Below are 16,646 nucleotides of genomic sequence, written 5' to 3' on the forward strand. Positions count from 1 at the left end.
TTTGGTTTTATCCTGTGGCCTGTGTGGTTTTGTTGTTACATGAACTGTAGTCTCAAGACAAAGTTAAGTCTAATATTAGTAAAAGAGTTTAGGAAGAAGCTGACGTGATAAGAACATTTCACCACTAAAATCCAAGGAAGTTATTACAAGATGGAAATGTGTTGTTATGTGCTGATGGGTTTGAAGGTGGTAAAATAAGTAGCAGTGGCCACTTCTTTCTGATTTCTTTCTTATTTGAAGATTTAACAAAAAAAATGCTCTAAATATGCCTGAAATAGCTTATGGCTGACACTTGGCATAGTGGGGTAAAATGACTGCCATTGGTACAACTGCAAAGACCTCTGTACATGCCTAACCTTGCTTGAGGGCTCCACATTTAGGAACTAGAAAGCTCCTAAGGAACCCTGTGCATTTTCAATTCTCAAAATCTAATCAACTGTGAACATTTATGTTACTATTTGATAACTGTGAGGTGTGTAATGCTCACTAACACTGTAACTAATCTACTTAATAACCAGCCCCTTGGATCACACAGCAAAGGAATGGTCAGGCCAACAGGGCAATTTAGTGCAGAACACCTGCAAAGGAGCTTGTCTGCTCACTGACAGCTGAGACAGGGCTGCTTGTACAGAAAGTTGCTCTATTTTTATAGTTTTATATACTTTTGCTGGCTCCAAGAACCCCCATTCATGCACATCATGGGAGTCATCAGCAAACTGCTGCTTCTAAATTAAACTTTCTTTTGTTTCCTAGAACTGCTGAGTAGGCAGCAGTCTTTGACAATTAAGTGACACTCAAGGCTTCCACTACAGTAAAGCTCTACTAATGTTCTACAAGGGAGTGCAGTAAGGGCTGAGTTAAGGTAGAAACTGTTGGGTCACTGAAAACCCCTAAACTTTTTTAAGGCTTTCAACATTCAGATTTAAGGTATTAAACTAGAACTGCTTCACCATTATTCCTATGGACTTAGGACGGAGTATGTTTTGGAATCTGATGGAATGGATGATACCTTTGAGTACAGCTCAACAGCGCAACCTGGAGATTGATGCACAGAATACATCAGTCATGGACAGTTTGAGTGTGTAAAACTATTTGCAAAAATGGATATCCTTTTAGGAATCAGTGTAAAATCTTACCCAGCTGCTCCTTGGTCAGGTACTTTCAAGAAATCCAAGCTTTGTGGCTGCTGTGAAATCTTGCCTGATCCTCCCGACATTTGCCGCGGTAAAGCCGGTCGTGTCATACTTGTGTACAGCAGGTTCTTCTGATTGGCCCATTGACTTCCTGGGACCTGGGGATGGGCTGCAGACTGAGGGGGGTTTATTACTCCATTCTGCTGCTGCCCTAGAAGGAAATGAAGTGTGAGTGCACGCAGCCCAAACTCCAGCTCAGTAAAGGTAACCTGTGATGGCTCAGCTGTCACAGAGCCCCACCTATCAAGGAACCCAAAACCAAAATCATGTTGAAATGTTGATTTATACCCAGTTTCTGTCTGCTGACAATCTGTTTTGGGTTCCCAACTTCATGGACTTGTGCTCAGATTTAAGACTTGTGCCCGGGTGTTCCAAGCAAGCACGAGGATTAGCTCTCAGCTGAATTCTAGTTTAGCTAACATGGTAGCACCAGCTCCTCTCTAAAACACGACACAACATTTTATCCAGATAAGAGTTAATCCAAAGTTAGCCAGAATTTCTTCTTTTTCTTTTGAAGTTCAAACTCAGTCTACCACATACTCTAGGAATTTGACTGTTTTTATTAAGTCACTATAAATACTTGTCTCTTTTCACAAGCATGTGGGGCAGGTCTTTGGGCTCTTTTATTGTTTTGTTTAAAAATAATGCCTTGATGCTATTTTGATAGTTGAAAAGGAGTTTGAATTTTCTAGGACTGACATGGTATATGCCTTTAAATAAATAATTATGCCTCCAACTTGAATTTAAAGCAAATCCACCCATGTCTGAGCTACTTGCAGTATCAGGGCCTAAAGTCTGCATGCTTTACATTCCTAAAATGCCTATGGAACAAAACTGGAGCTATACTTCCATTAAAAATCAGTTTCTTCCATTATCTGGGTGACCCTCTCCTCTGCCACTGTGATTCTACCTGCTAACCATCAGCAGAAGGAGCAGCTGTGCACAGGAGAATTCATAATCACAGCGCCTGGGAAAACCCTACTGCCTGCAACAGCTGCTCTTTGCTTCTGACAGTCTCTGGTACTGTGGCAGAACTTAAGGGTCATAAACTCCTGTGTAAACCCCACTCTGCAATCCAAACCAGCACAGCACATACATTATGGTGATATAAATAAAGTTTTGGGTTATTCTGAACCTGTATGGAACACTCTGTTCAGTTACTGCACCACTGACTTCAAAACAAGATTGAAAATAGCAGAAGCCAGAGAGAATTGCTTGGGAATTTCAAGGAGAAATTTGCCCAAATCATGACATGGCTTCAAAATCCTTGGAAATCTGGACATTTTAACTGGAACTCTTTTGTCACACCTGTCTGCAATTTTGACTTTACAGCTATGTGTGGCTACTTTCCAAGAGAGTTTAACATTCAAAAAATATCCAAAGAAACAAAAAGCCATGTTACTGTAACCTACAGAGGTTTGTGGGAAAGCCCTCTACTCACCTTTTAAATGTGACAGCCCAATGCCTGAGGGTCAACACAGCGCTTACCTTCAGCACTAACACTTCTAGCTATAAAACTGCTGAAAGAGTGTTTGAAAATATAAACCAGACTGTCCGTGCTTTAACTGATGCTGTACAAATACTATCTCTACTGACAGGTCAGCTCTTACAGTAATTTCCCACTTCACTACCAGTTCTGGCAGATCACACAGCCCTTAGTTTGACTCATACAGCTGTGAGGATTTGGAATTGTCTATTTAATCTGGTAACCCAGACTGGTCACACCCCTAACTTCCACCATTAGCATTGTGCTTCTCAATAAACAGCAGCTGACTGAAACAGGACTCTTTGTTAAAAAGAAAGTACTCTGGCAGTGTAAGTAAAAAAAAACCTCTTGGGAAATGTTGGGTCAATGGAATATTGTTCTCCCCTGTGAGTTCACAAGCAAAATTAATCATATCTGCCCGGGGCAGAGGTGGAACACCCCGATGACATCACCCCTGCAGAAAGAGCCAGGCTGTTCCCTGGCACAGCCGCTGTGTGCCAGCACTCAGGCACACGGGAGCTGTAACATGTCTGACAGGGCAGGACAATGACACAAACTGCATTCTGTGCTGTGCTGGCCCTGCAAAGCATTGTCTGTGGCTCGATAAGCACACAGCTTGTGCCCTGCACAGTGGAGAAGGCCACAGGGTCAGGTTTACATTCAGTGGCTTATACCAAGAGTCTGAACAAGTCACAATCCACGTCAAGCAGGACAGCCCCAGGGGAATATCCAGCAGGACACTTCACAGAATGCCTACAAACAGATGCTTTCCAGGCAGGATCATTGAAACAGAAATTTAAACTGTTACCATAATTTTTTTTTATGGGTAAAAATTGCCTGATGACAGGAGAAAACCAAAAGCCTTCATCTGGAATTCTGTTTTGCCCAAGCTAACAAGGACTTACCTGGAGGAGGTGGTGCAGCTCTCATTGGATAAGTCTGATTTTGAGACCTACTGGAATATCCTCTGCCTTGGGTAAGGTTCCGTCTAGTAGGTCCTAGGAGAAACCAGCAACACTCTGTTACCCCTTCACAATTTACATTATTTGGGTAAGTCCTGCTGGCTGCCAGACCCCTGTTGTGTGATCAGAAAGAGCTGATCTTCAGGAATAAGGAATCTGACTCCTGCAGGGCTGGCCAGGCTGTTATAAAGCACTAAGTGCAAAAAGGATGACAGGGATATTCTCCCCTTTGTGATGCAGTTCAGCCCCAGGATATAAAGCAAAGCCTTCTTGCAGCTACAGTAAGCAAGGCCCAGAACACTGACAGCTGTAGAGCAGCAAGGAACTCTGCTGTGTCCTTAGGATCTTCATGTGTTACAGAGAAATTAATAAAGGACTTGGTGAGGCTACAGCCAAGCATGCATAGAAAAAGTCATTTATTCTCTGATTTTATAAACCCCTGATTCCTAGAGGAAATTCATACTTACGGGAATTCTTTGGTAGCCCTGGTCCAATGCTGATCTGCAGCACCTTGTTACTTGGTTTGAGAATGGCTACATCTCCTTGGCCTTGCATAAACTGCACTTGTCGAGAACCAGCACTGCTCCAGGGCCCCCAGCTCTCCTTCTTCAGCTTCACTTCAAGTCTGACAGAAGCATGTGAACACACGAATGAAAAACACCCCAGAATTGCTGCATCAAATCAGGGCAGTATTGCTTAGTAGCAAAAAAACCAAAAACAAACAAACAAAGCATTTCGAACTGCTACATCACATGGCCAGAACTCTTTCAAACTCTTCAATGAGATGTCTGCACTCCCTGGTGAAGGAGTGGGAAGAGGATGCTCCCTGCTCCTGCCAGAAGCCTGCAGTGGCTGTGCAGAGGCCCTGCCCTGTGCCAAGGTCAGGAGAACAAAGGCAGCTCTCCATGCACACCACAGTGGGAAGTGTCAAATGGCCCTGGTAAATCCTAACCTGTTACTCCGACAAGGCAAGCACACAGTCTGGTCTCCTTGCACACACAGGGTTTTACACTGCTACCTCCTGTTATTGTAAATAAAGTACAACTTGCACTCACTCATTCGCCTTGGCAGCAAGAACAAAACATTTATCCCCAGAAGCCCATTGAAAAAAGCCGTAACTCACGTATTGCTAAATTTCAGAGGTAGTTTTCTTTGTGTTTTCTCTTCGTATCGTTTGGATAAGAGGCTTAAAAACTCTGTTTTGAAGACTGATTCGAGCAAACTATCGTATTCCTGTTCATGTAGAATGAAAATGTCATCCTGCATGGTGCTGCAAGGAAATCAGAATATACAGCATCGAGTTTAAAATGCCATCAGCAAATACAGCCAGCATTATGATATTTGCAGAGGACTCATGGTCAATTTTTAAAAACATAATGAAGTCCAAGCAGCATTAACTACAGAGCCTTGCTTTCTGAGAAGAAGTTTGTTTTTTTTCAGGAGTTGATAATGGAATAGCTGAAAGAATCCCTTTTGAGAGACAGGAATACTACCTAGTCATTTTACAGTAATGACTGTTAGCAAAAACCCATGTGCTATTAAAGTTACAATTATAATCCTTCTCTTCAATAATGATTCAATAATTCAATAATAATTTTGTGACTAGAGATAAATTGGAAATTCTAAGGTTACTGAAGCAAATCTGAAACCCAAAGCAAGCAAATTAAAAAAGAAAGCTTTCAATTCCCACTTCATCAATCAACTTATTTTCCCTGTCCTACATGACATTGCTCTGTCAATGGAAAAAACACATTCCAGGCACTGACCTTAAGGAAACAGAAAGAATTCTCTCCACTTCCATCCTTCGCTTCAAGACTTCCTTCACCTGGCCCTTCTCTGGGCCCTGCTTTATCTTTTCACGCCCGATCAGGTAAATGCACTTGGGAGTGAGGACGAGATCTCGCTTCACGCTCTGAAACACAACATTGGAAATACACAGCCGTGTCCCGCGTGCTGTGACCCTGAGCTGGGCACTCCCTGGGGCAGGATGGTGCAGACAACTCTGACTCGCAGCAGAACTCGTCTTTAGGGGATGCTGCTGTTCCACCCACCTTAAACCGTCTGTCATATTTAGTTACAGTGTCTGCAAAATCGATCTTCTCCCGCTTGCCCACAAACTGGCGGAGCTCGGGGCGGTCCTCCATGCCTATGTAATCTCCCACAAAATTCCTGTTAATGCTGTTCCGTCTTCTCTCTTTCTTGTTCAGCAACAGATCTGAGGCTTAAATACAAAACAAACACATTCATTAAGAACATCTACTAAATTTTGTAAACTCGTGCTCTCAAAGAGCCAACTGTTTCACACAGAATTTCTTGGGTAGTGATAACCAAAGTGTTTCTAGTATTGAAAAACAGTGAAGCACTGCTACTAATCCTTTAGATAGGGATATATGTCATCACTAAATTCATCCCTAATTAAATACACTGATGGCAAGCTCAGTAGTTCTGGTTAATTGGGAGCATTTTTGGAATGAAGAAATTTCTCACTCACTGCTAGAAATTAAAGATTAACCCTTCCAAACCCAGCATGTTCATTCACATGGCCCAGGTCACATACAGCTGAGTTCCAGGAGAGTCCATGGATTGATCTTATCAACTACAGATTATTCAAACCCTGCATAATTGTGGGAGGTTTTGTTTTTTGCTTCCCCTGCAGCATCTCTGCTGTCTGTCCTACTCAGTCTGGCTTTGATTTGAGAGCAAAACATTGGGCAGTCCAAGAGATCTATGCATGCAGAGCAGTCAACCTCATTGTTAGGGTCCAACAAAGTGGACTCATTCTGAGACAGTTACCTGCAATGCAAAGCTACAGAGAGGGAGAGATTTCTTTCCCCTCTGTGTCCCCCTCTCTGTTCCTGGCACCATGTGTGTGTGAAGTCCCTGCCATCAGAAGTTCTGACCTACCTTCTTCTCTCATCTGCACATATTTTTTCCTGGCTGCGTACTTCCTCCAGGCCTTCTGGATGGCCCTGGCATACCCATCGTACTTCCTCTCTCTCATCTCTTCTAACAGGAACAGCTGTACAAAGAGATGGTGGAGGCCATCAAACATTTTACATGCAGAGCTCAAGAAAAAGCTGTATTTTATTTTCAACAACTCTCCAGTGCATTTCACTCTAGATCGAAGCTGGTGCCTCTTCCACAACTGTGGGATCTGAGAATGGAATGTTAAGGTCGCCCTTCTGGAAGAAATCTCTGATGCTTGAGTGGCTGTGGCTCTTCCCACTCTACCCCATGATGAAGGAAGAGGAATATGGATTCTCCCTGAAATATTCTACTGGTGCCACTCAAGGTTCTCCACTGGCCATTTCTTCAGCCTGCATGCACACATTCTCCAGAATTCCCACTTGTCAGAATGTGACCATGTCTGTGGGATCTGTGCAATGTGTAACGTAACTGTCCACAAGCAACTCTCTTCCCTGGCTGAGGTTCACACCCTCGTGTCCACTGGCTCCATTCTCCCTCACCACTGAAGGCTGTCAGCTGGCTGCAGGACTTGTAACTATGACCTTATAATTCACAAGTATGACACAGTAAGATTTTTGGGTCTAAAATTTCAGAAATGAAGAGAAAATACTGTTTTATTAAAACAGGAATGGAAGGTGCATCCCCTTTTTTGAGAATTTCCCAGGTCCTAATAAAATACATGTAAATTCAATGCATTAGAACAACTTCATCATTATTGTAGGTTACTGTAACCTTTTACATCACTTAACTAGGGTTTTTGTCTTGTCAGGAGCACAAGCATTTGGCTGAATTGCAACATTTAATCAGTCCACTGACATAACTGTTGCTTAGTATTTCCCTGCATTGTGTGTTAAATATTCACAGACGTTTTCTTCTAGCTTTCAAGAGATAAAATTAGTAAAAACGGGTATATGGAGAACCAAACCTGGGCTTTAGGATTTTTTTCTTTTTTTACTTTGCTGCTCTAAACCATGCAAATCTAGAAAAACACTGTTGTTCATACTGATCTGAAAAAGGAAACTCGATCTGGTGCAAACCATTTCCACAGAATGCCACTCGCTCCTGTACAGAGTTATTTATTCAGGTGTGTGATGGAAATGTAAATAATGAAGCCTTTCTGCCACCCATAAGACCTTATTTCACAGTTGGCAATTCTCCATCTACAGCAAACTTATTAAAAAAAAAATCAAAATCTCTTCCTGAACACAAGCACTGGCTGGGGTTTCAGCACAGGCACAGAGCTCCTGGTGCAAAAACATCCTCAGCTGCAGCAGGGGCACGACCAAGCCTTGTGCAATTCAGGTTACACTGACAAAATTGATGCTGTCACTCAAAACACTCAACATTTATTTCTTTCACAATAATGCTAATTGCAAAATCTCAGTGCAAAATAATCTATCATCTGCAGCTGAAGGTCACCATTAAGGGATTTCAACTAAATCATTGAGCTAAAACACAATTCTTAACGTATAGAAATAAAGATACTCCATAAACCCTTTCCTAAAATATGTATTATAAAGCCTCCCTTTACACTCTCAGGCAAATCAAGTATTTTTCATCTTAACCACAAAAGGTGCTCTTTTTGGTGGAAGAAAGAAAAAATCATTTACCATCTAAAGTATTATTTTTCTCAGAAGCAATACAATCCTAGCCAATACTTTAGTAATATAAGATGAAAGATGACTGTCTTTCTTAATAAAAGATAAATCACTCTTTAAAATACTCAGTTCATAAAAACATTTTCAACATGAAATAAAAAAAAGCCCAGAATAATGTTGGTACTTATTTGAGAAGAGATTTCATAGCATTAAAAAAAATAAAGAAAACATATACAGTAATCGAAAGAATTAATTTAAATGAAAATCGAAACACAACCCCCAAAAAATTTCCAATAAACTCCATGTTGTCCTGAGCTGCAAAGTTGCCCTTCAGTAAAACTCACAGATACATCATGGAATGACACATCCATGCAAGCAGGACTTAGCATCACAAAAATGCATCAGGATGGGAAGATGCTTCCACTGGGCAACAACATCATCTTCTCAGAGGAACCAGCAGCACGTCGTGCTGGGGGACACATCACAACTGACTGAAGGGGAGCTGGACCCATCGATCCCATGGCAGCACTTGCTGCTGAACAGGAGACACACCAGGAAACCACACCAACAATCTCCAGAAAGAAATCCCAGCTGTGCTCCAGAGGAAGCAGGCAAAGCTCCCTCTCCCTCAGAACTGCCTGGCTGTTGTTGCCATGACCAGGTAGGATTAATCCCATATCAGCTTTCTGCTCTGCCAATATGCCACCTGAAGTACTGTAATAATCAACATCTCAAGCACTGTATGCTGTGGTGTATAAACATCTCTGAGATGTAGGCAGGAATGTAAATCTCATTATTCCTGAACAGTATCCTGAACTCTTTTTATAGTAGAAACAAGTTTTCTATTATGACTTGGAGAAGCATTCTCTTTTTGCCTTTAACAAATACCTTCCCACATGATTGGACACAGCAGTGTCACTGCCTGAATTACTGTTGTTCTACAGAGAAAAATGTATGTTCCTGGAACAGCAAAGGATAGCCATAGAAGTGCTCAGCTTTTATTTCAACAGGTAACGTCAGACAAAGCACCAAGAAATCAATGCTCAACTGCAAGATGTGCTGCACAAACTAAGCCCCACTGCTTCTGATGCATCAGGAATACGTGAGGGTGAGTAGAGCACAGATTTTCCTTAACAACTTTTCTGAAAAGCAAAGTAAGAAAACTTTTTTTCCAACAGATTTTGCACAATTTAGAAGCCACAGGATAAAACCAGCCTTGTGATGCCTCCCTAATGTTCTCTTTAGGATTTCAAGTTGCAGTCATTCTGGAACAGTGATTTACTCTGTGCTGTGTAACACATCCTTACCACCCCTGGGACTATTCTACCTTCATCACTACTTCTTGTTACAAAAAGAGGACCAAAGCATCTTGATGTTCTTGATGCCAAAGCATCTTCATAACCCATTTTTCTTCTTCTTGATGCATTTAATTCTCTTGATATTAAGTGTCAAAACCCTGCAGTGGCCTTAGACAGTGTGCCCTTTACACAGACTCTGTGATAGACATGCTCTTGTCTTAAGAGTTTTACACCTCTCCCACCTCAGCAGGTATCACGCTCAACTTGAGCAGGCAGGACTTTAAATTCAGCAAACAGTGGGTATTTAGAGAGTTGTGTTCTGGCACACTTACAGACTCTGGAGCTTTGATGAAGACTTTGGACTTCCCGAGCTGGTACTGGTCAGGATCCATGTTGACTGACTGAAGCAGGTGGAGGACTCCTTGCTTCTCTTCTCCTTTCCACGAGGGCCAGGTTGCTTTGGTCAGAATGGCATACCTTAACCACCAAGAGAAGAGATTAAAACCTGGGGTCAAACAGCAGCAGCAGAACAGCACGGACTCTTGGCCAGCACTGCCCGGGGGGAGGTTGACAATGGCAGCAGGACTCAGAGCTTGGTGTGTGTGTGAAGGTGCACAGTATTAAGATGTTTGTTGTTTAGTGAGACCAAACAACTGAGAAGGACAACAGGGCCCTGGAGTCTCCCATTCCAGATGCTCAGTTGCTGTCTGGTAACTGCAGCAGCTCATTGCAAAAAGCTCTGCTGGAATCTGCTTAAAGTCCGGGAGTACCTACATCCTCGGTATTCCAAACTGATTCCAAACACACGTCCAATGTCTCACTCAAGCCTTCTCACTCCTACAAAGTCTTACTCTTTTCTGTTTCTGAGCAAGTGACCAGCTTGTGCTCCTAACCCACCTGTTCAACAGCTGGGCTGCATCTAGCAAGAGCCATTCCCGGCTCCATCCCAGGAAGCCTCTGGTGCAAGAAGGGAGCAGCAGTGATGTTGGTGCTGCCTGGAGGGCACGCAGGGAACTGCCCCCACAAAGGGGCCCGAGGGAGCAGGGAAGTGCTCTAACTTTGGCAGAAAGAAGCACAAAGCTTTCCTCTCTCATGGTGTCCTCTGTAAGCCTTGAGAATGAAGTAGATGCCAGGCTGCAGCCCCTTTTAAACTGCTGACTTTTCCAGCCTCCACTTGGGCTTCTGGAAGTGCCTGGCTGGAGTTACAAAGTTCCACTGCTCACCAAAGGAGCACTGCTGGGCTGTAGCTGCCCCAGCATTCTGTGGGTAACTTCTCTGGCAGCACCTGTTTAGGCTCCTTTGACAAGAGTGAAGAACAGCTAAATATTGAGACAAACTTCTCCCCAAAATCTTATATTCTTTACTCTTGACAATTTCCTTTTAATGCCTTAGGCATACTTAAGTTATGTAAACTACATCATGCTTATTAGTAAAATTATTCAACGCATGAAAAAAGTGATCAAGTATGCAGGTCGGTTTGTTGTAATTCTCAAGTTCTTAACGTGATTTAGGCAGCTCCTAATAAAATGTCTCAAAAATCAGATAAGGAGTCATTGGAAAATACATTAAAAGAATGTTGATTACCCATTATCATCATATCTAAAATGTTATCCAGCCAAGAAGCAGGAACAGTGTCATGCAATTTATGTAACAATACCACACAAACATATAGCAAACAGTTATAAAGAAATGTATCACAAAACCCAAATAAACACCTTTGAACAGAAAGTGCATGAAAAGAGAGTAACTTCTGAATAATTCAGTAGGATTCGAACCACTGATGTTCTCATGTTCAAATCTTTCAGTTAACAAATGCTCAGGTACTCTGCCTCATGGTGTAATGAAGTAGCTCTTACACCACCTTAAACACAGCAGTGTATTATACACAATCTGTGTTTAGAAAATGTGTGCACTCACATATTTATGTGGTTTATCAGTATTATGGGATAAACAGACACAACCCAGTAAAGAGTTGTAAGTTAAAGTAACTCCCAGCTTATTTATTTACCAGCCTCTTTTGCAGGCTCATGATGTTCTGCCAACAGTGCAGCTGTGTAGGTGGCTCTAACCAAGTCTGAAGGTACAGGAGCTGAGGTGGATAAAGGTGTTTGAAGCTGCCGCTTCCACACAAGAGACTGTGCCATGACATTTCAGCATGCTACAAACTGTCTCTGCATCTCCTGAGCTGCGTGCAGAGAAACGTGATTCAAAACCTTTTAATAATACGTAGAGCTCTGGGGTACAAAGTAAGAGTAGATCTGAAATTCTCCTTTTTCATCAAATTAACTTCATACATTTTACTGGTGTGGCAAGTCTACAGGGCAGAACAAACAGATCATTCTCTAACATGCACTATTTAAGCATTTCACAGTTTGCTAACGTGACAACTCTGTTCACTGCTGTTTGGCAATGGCACTTCAGTGTCCTCGTGCATGCTTCCCATGAAACCACTCACGTCACCATCCATGGGGTTTGTTACCCTTGTGTAAATTGATCTTGCAGATGACTGCAGTACAAGTACTAAATGTGTTCTTAACATGCTTCTGAAACAACGTCAAACCATGACTGCCCCCCAGGCAGGAATTACAAACTCCCAGTAAGCAGCGAGGTCTGATGGCTGAGCAGGGAGTGGGAGCTCAGCCTTCACACTGGTTATGCTTGGGAACACACAGGCCTTTTCAGTGACTGTGGCTTTTTGCATGCAAATGTAAATTTTGTACATAAAAGTCTATTCAGCCCAGCAATCTCCACTTGCATGGAGCTGCCAAGGAAGGCCCAATGAAAACAAGTGTACAAGCATGCATTTCCTGTCCATCCCATGCCTCAGCCCGCTGTTACTCACTCGGACTCAGGGGGTCAGAACAGAGCTTGTTCTGGATGCTAGGAACTGTGAACGGAAAGGGTGCAGGAAGAGTTTTACTCATAACAAAATATTAAATTTAACAAAGCTAATTAATGTGAAACAACAAGATGAATTCCGTAAGAGGAGTTTCAGTTGCCTGTGGATCCAGAAGTAGCACGTAGCTTTCCTTTGTGCAGAGATCTCAGGGCCTGCCCAGCCCTCACAATTGGTGTTCAGGCTAGATTTAACACACAGTATAACTCTGTTATTTGTCTCAGCAACAGTCTAAGCAACATAGCCTGTAGCATATTCATGTTTATATGTCTGGCCTTGAAGGTCATGAAGAAAAAGGAATTTAAAATTGTTCCATAATGAAAATGAAGTCCATAATTTCAGAGATTTTAGTTCTGACTGTTGCTACATTGTTAGAATATTCTTGGTATTACCATGAAGTGTTACTAATGGCTTTGTACTGTGCTCTCTAATTAACTATACTCCACTCCTTGCAAAAACTGATTGGGTTTTTGTTTGATACTCTCAAATTCAATGCAAGGACTTCCAACAAAAGCTGATTTATCACAAAAAGCCTGTTTGGGCACTTATTAGCTGTGTGTCTCCAGTTTCCGAAAAACAGAAGCTGAATGTTATATAAATCTTGAAACTGCTCTTATTTAAGAGGATTTCATTAGCTGGTGGAGGTAGTTAATCACGTTAACAGCTGTTCCTATGACACTGAGAGCAGGATTGATCTTCCAGAGCTCTGACTGGCTTTCATTCATTCAGTGAGCAGCTGCAGGGGTTTGTACCCATTCCCAGCTGCTGGAACACAGTGGCAGGAGAAGGAGCACTGTAAGCTGAGGTTACTCTTTACACTGCAGTGGCTGAAGGGTAGGAGTGGGTTTCTTTACCTGTCTTCTGTCTGCTGTGGGGAGAGCTGCGAGAGCTGGAGCAGCAATATTTTAGACAAGGGCCTGCAGCTGGACACTCAGATTTCAGGCACTGCAGTGGTTCCTTGAATTCTGTAACTTTGAGGAACCCTCTCACAGCGCTACAAACACTGAGGCCTTAGGCAAGTTACAGAACAGATGAAATACTTTCAATAACAGAAAACCAGGCTCTAAAGCACTTTGAAATCTCTGTGTAATCGAGATCTCTGAGCAAGGCACATGTGGAGAAATGGCTAAGTGGGAAATGAGAAGATTTCCAAACTGGCAACCTCTTGCTTCTCTCCTCATCATGTAAACAACCTTGCTGTTGTTCACAGCAATTCTTCTAAACAACTGTTGCCTACCTCTGCAGAAACTTCTTGAAAACCCGTCTGTAGGCGTAGCCGGCTCTTCTGACTCGAATATTTTCTTTCAGACCCAAGTATTCCACTTGATGTTTTACCCTGGGGACAAAAACAATGCAAGGCTTAAAATCCATTTAATTTCAGCATATTTGTGGATTGAGGCATTCTTAAACAGCTGAATCATGTTTAACTGTTGATTGCTAAAATCCATGCACAGGTAAAGGAATCTGTTTTTGCACATTACGCTGCACACTGCATGGTAGGAAAGATACTCCAGGCAGGTAGACTACAGCATTGAGATACATGTTGCAAGTTAAACTTAGCATTTTTCCTAGTTTAACTTCCCATCTCCACAGTAATTTGTGTATAAATTTCTTAAGGTAATAATAAAACCCATAAAAGGCCAAGCAACTGTATTACCTGCACAATTACATAGCTGGTATCCAAGGGACTGGGAAATTGTTTTGTGTTCTCTTACTGTACATTTTCCCTATGCTTTACATAGCTCAAACAACAACACAGTAACATTTTTTTCCTTGTTGTTATGGAGAAAAGACCAAATCTGATGGCTGGAAAAAGCCCCTGATGCCAAACCTCCACTACACAAAGAATCACAAAGAAGAAAGCCACGTCAGCATACTGATGAAAAGCTAGAATTCCTCCTAATTTTTCCATGCTGAGAAGGAAGGATTCAAGGATAGGCACAAGGGTGGCTGAAGCCAGTAATGGATGACTCATCCACAGCACGTTTTAAATTACAAACAAAAGCTGAGCTGGTACCAGTGCCACAGAAAGTGTTAATGGCTGTGGAGGAACTCGGGTGCACACGGGAACTGAAGCAGAATCATTATCAGAATGATTATTATTATATATTATGAATCATTATCAGAGCTGCCTCACACCAAGCACTTCCAATTAGGTTCTAACCAGGCAACAACTATGTGCCCATGAAATGCAAAACACAGAAACAGCAAAACAAAAAAGCTTTTGCACTTTTTGCTCCTTCTAGACCCATGGCACACTGATGTTTTTCTGTTTCTTCTTACACATCCTGCTAGTCTACTACTTAAAGTGTGGTAATTTTATTTGAAGAATGTCAGTTGCTGATTTCCTCTGCATTTCCTTAATTTTCTCATCTAAGTCATGTGTTGAAAGAAGTAATGTCAGTTTTTCACTCTGTTGCTGTTCTTCTATAGGGCAAAGTACAAAAGCTTTAGCTTTCAGTCTGAACTATAATAGTTGTTAAGATTTTAGTCCTGCAAGTTTAACAAACAGTATATAAAAGAGCATCTGTTTACACATAATTTTTAAAAAGTGAGCCTGTAAGAAACCATTTTGTTTTGTTTTGGTTAGTGTTTCTTTGATTTTACTGAAGATTTTTCAAATCCTGAAACACTCTCAATTAATTCAATGTTATTTCTCTAGCTATTCTGGAGAGTTAAATTTGAATATAGAATGTACGGCCCATTTTCTTTTTGTTGAGACATTTTTTTCAAATGACTCATAGTATGAGGGGAAAAATCTTTTGAAATTCCTTGCTACAAATGACAAAATCCCTTCAGTTATTTCTTCTTTTTGAAGACCACTTTTGAGAGGTGTTTTACTAAATGATGAGTGATACTGCTCTTTTAGCTTAAAATAAAGACTACTACACTTTTTAATCTTGCCATGTTCAAGGAATAAAGTCTATTTTGTACCCACTCCAAGAATTCTGGTACAGTACAAAGCTGGTGGACAGAAATACATTTTCCTGTTTATAGCTTTCCCTCCTATTCACATCTGGAATAATGCACTGGAGCAACAGTGCTACTCCCATTTTCTTACTGTCCTGCCAGTATCAGTGTCCAGCACCAGAGAATTTGAGACATTTTTCTGTTTTGTTCCTTTCCTTTCTGAGAAAAGACACACTGAAAATCTCCCTCCAGGCAGTAACCTCAAGCAGGTCAGGGTCTGGGAATTCAGCTAATGCAGCACTTTTGAACACAAGTCCAAGCGGCTGTGCCAGGACCTGAACAAAAACACATTTCAAGAATACCCCAATTTCTGGACCAACTAAGGTATTATACAAGGTTTAGATATTACACAAGGTCTGTGTTTCAGTGCTAAATATTCTGGAGTTACTCAACAGCACCAGAAAGGTGGAGTTCTATGGCTTCTGTGAGCGTGAAATACAACCAGATTTGTGAAAGGGTTTTTTTCCTTACTCAGTATTTCATGGTCTAGTAACCTGCTGCTAATAAGCAAATTGCTGTTCCCATTCCACTGACTAAGACAGCCTGTGTATGATGCAGCATTATGTGACCACACCAGAAAATAAAACAAACAAACAAATTTAAAAAATCAACCAATCAGCAAAGTATCACATAACCTCAATTATGTTTTATATTTCCCTCAAAAACTTTTTCACAATAAAACTGAGACACAACAATTTTAAGCTTAACTTTGAATTGTCAAATGCATATAAATTTCTTTTCCCCAGCCCTGTCACTAAGTGCCCCAGTGAAGTCCTAGTACAATAGATGGGCAGTCACAGATTGAAATGGGAGCATGTTGGGATTTTTAACCAGGGATGAAGGATTACCATTGTAAGCAGCACTTCCATTTCTGTCTGAGTTTGATAGTATACAATCCTTTGTATTTCACTTGGCAAATACAGCAGCTACTGATAACACACCACCCTCATTATAGGAAAACAAGAAGAAATCTTGCCCATTTTTGCTCCTAAAGGGGTTTCCTGAAAGCTTTTCTCAGGACTAGGACTGTATTTGTTTCACTGGTTTCCTAGCAACACCTTCCACAATAACAGGCCTGTTTCCCAATATGCAAATGATTGATTTTAAAAGCCCCTCAATTTTTAACTATAAGTTTTATAAATACTTTTCCCAGGATCACTTAGTTTCCTCCTTTGGTCCCCCCCCCGTGTCAGCAGAAAATGAAGTGCTGCACAGTAGGATTTCCAGGGTGGAAAAGCTGAACAGGGTCTACATTTACTGCCAAGCCCTCGCTGAG

General features: G+C 41.6%; 1 protein-coding gene across 2 annotated transcripts in view; it reads right to left on the reverse strand.

Moving 5' to 3' along the window:
* Positions 1–16,646, reverse strand: part of MYO1E (myosin IE) — a 78,092-nt gene that overhangs the window by 3,131 nt on the left and 58,315 nt on the right. For both annotated transcript variants that reach the window (XM_063412871.1, XM_063412870.1), the window contains 9 exons: positions 13,638–13,736; positions 9,837–9,981; positions 6,546–6,660; positions 5,693–5,862; positions 5,408–5,553; positions 4,765–4,911; positions 4,109–4,266; positions 3,585–3,677; positions 1,137–1,344 (listed from right to left, as the gene is read on the reverse strand). In XM_063412871.1, the coding sequence (XP_063268941.1) occupies positions 1,137–1,344; positions 3,585–3,677; positions 4,109–4,266; positions 4,765–4,911; positions 5,408–5,553; positions 5,693–5,862; positions 6,546–6,660; positions 9,837–9,981; positions 13,638–13,736 (1,281 nt within the window). The remainder of the gene's footprint in view (positions 1–1,136; positions 1,345–3,584; positions 3,678–4,108; positions 4,267–4,764; positions 4,912–5,407; positions 5,554–5,692; positions 5,863–6,545; positions 6,661–9,836; positions 9,982–13,637; positions 13,737–16,646) is intronic.

This window comes from Prinia subflava, chromosome 15, assembly GCF_021018805.1.
Source record: "Prinia subflava isolate CZ2003 ecotype Zambia chromosome 15, Cam_Psub_1.2, whole genome shotgun sequence".
Taxonomy (NCBI): domain Eukaryota; kingdom Metazoa; phylum Chordata; class Aves; order Passeriformes; family Cisticolidae; genus Prinia; species Prinia subflava.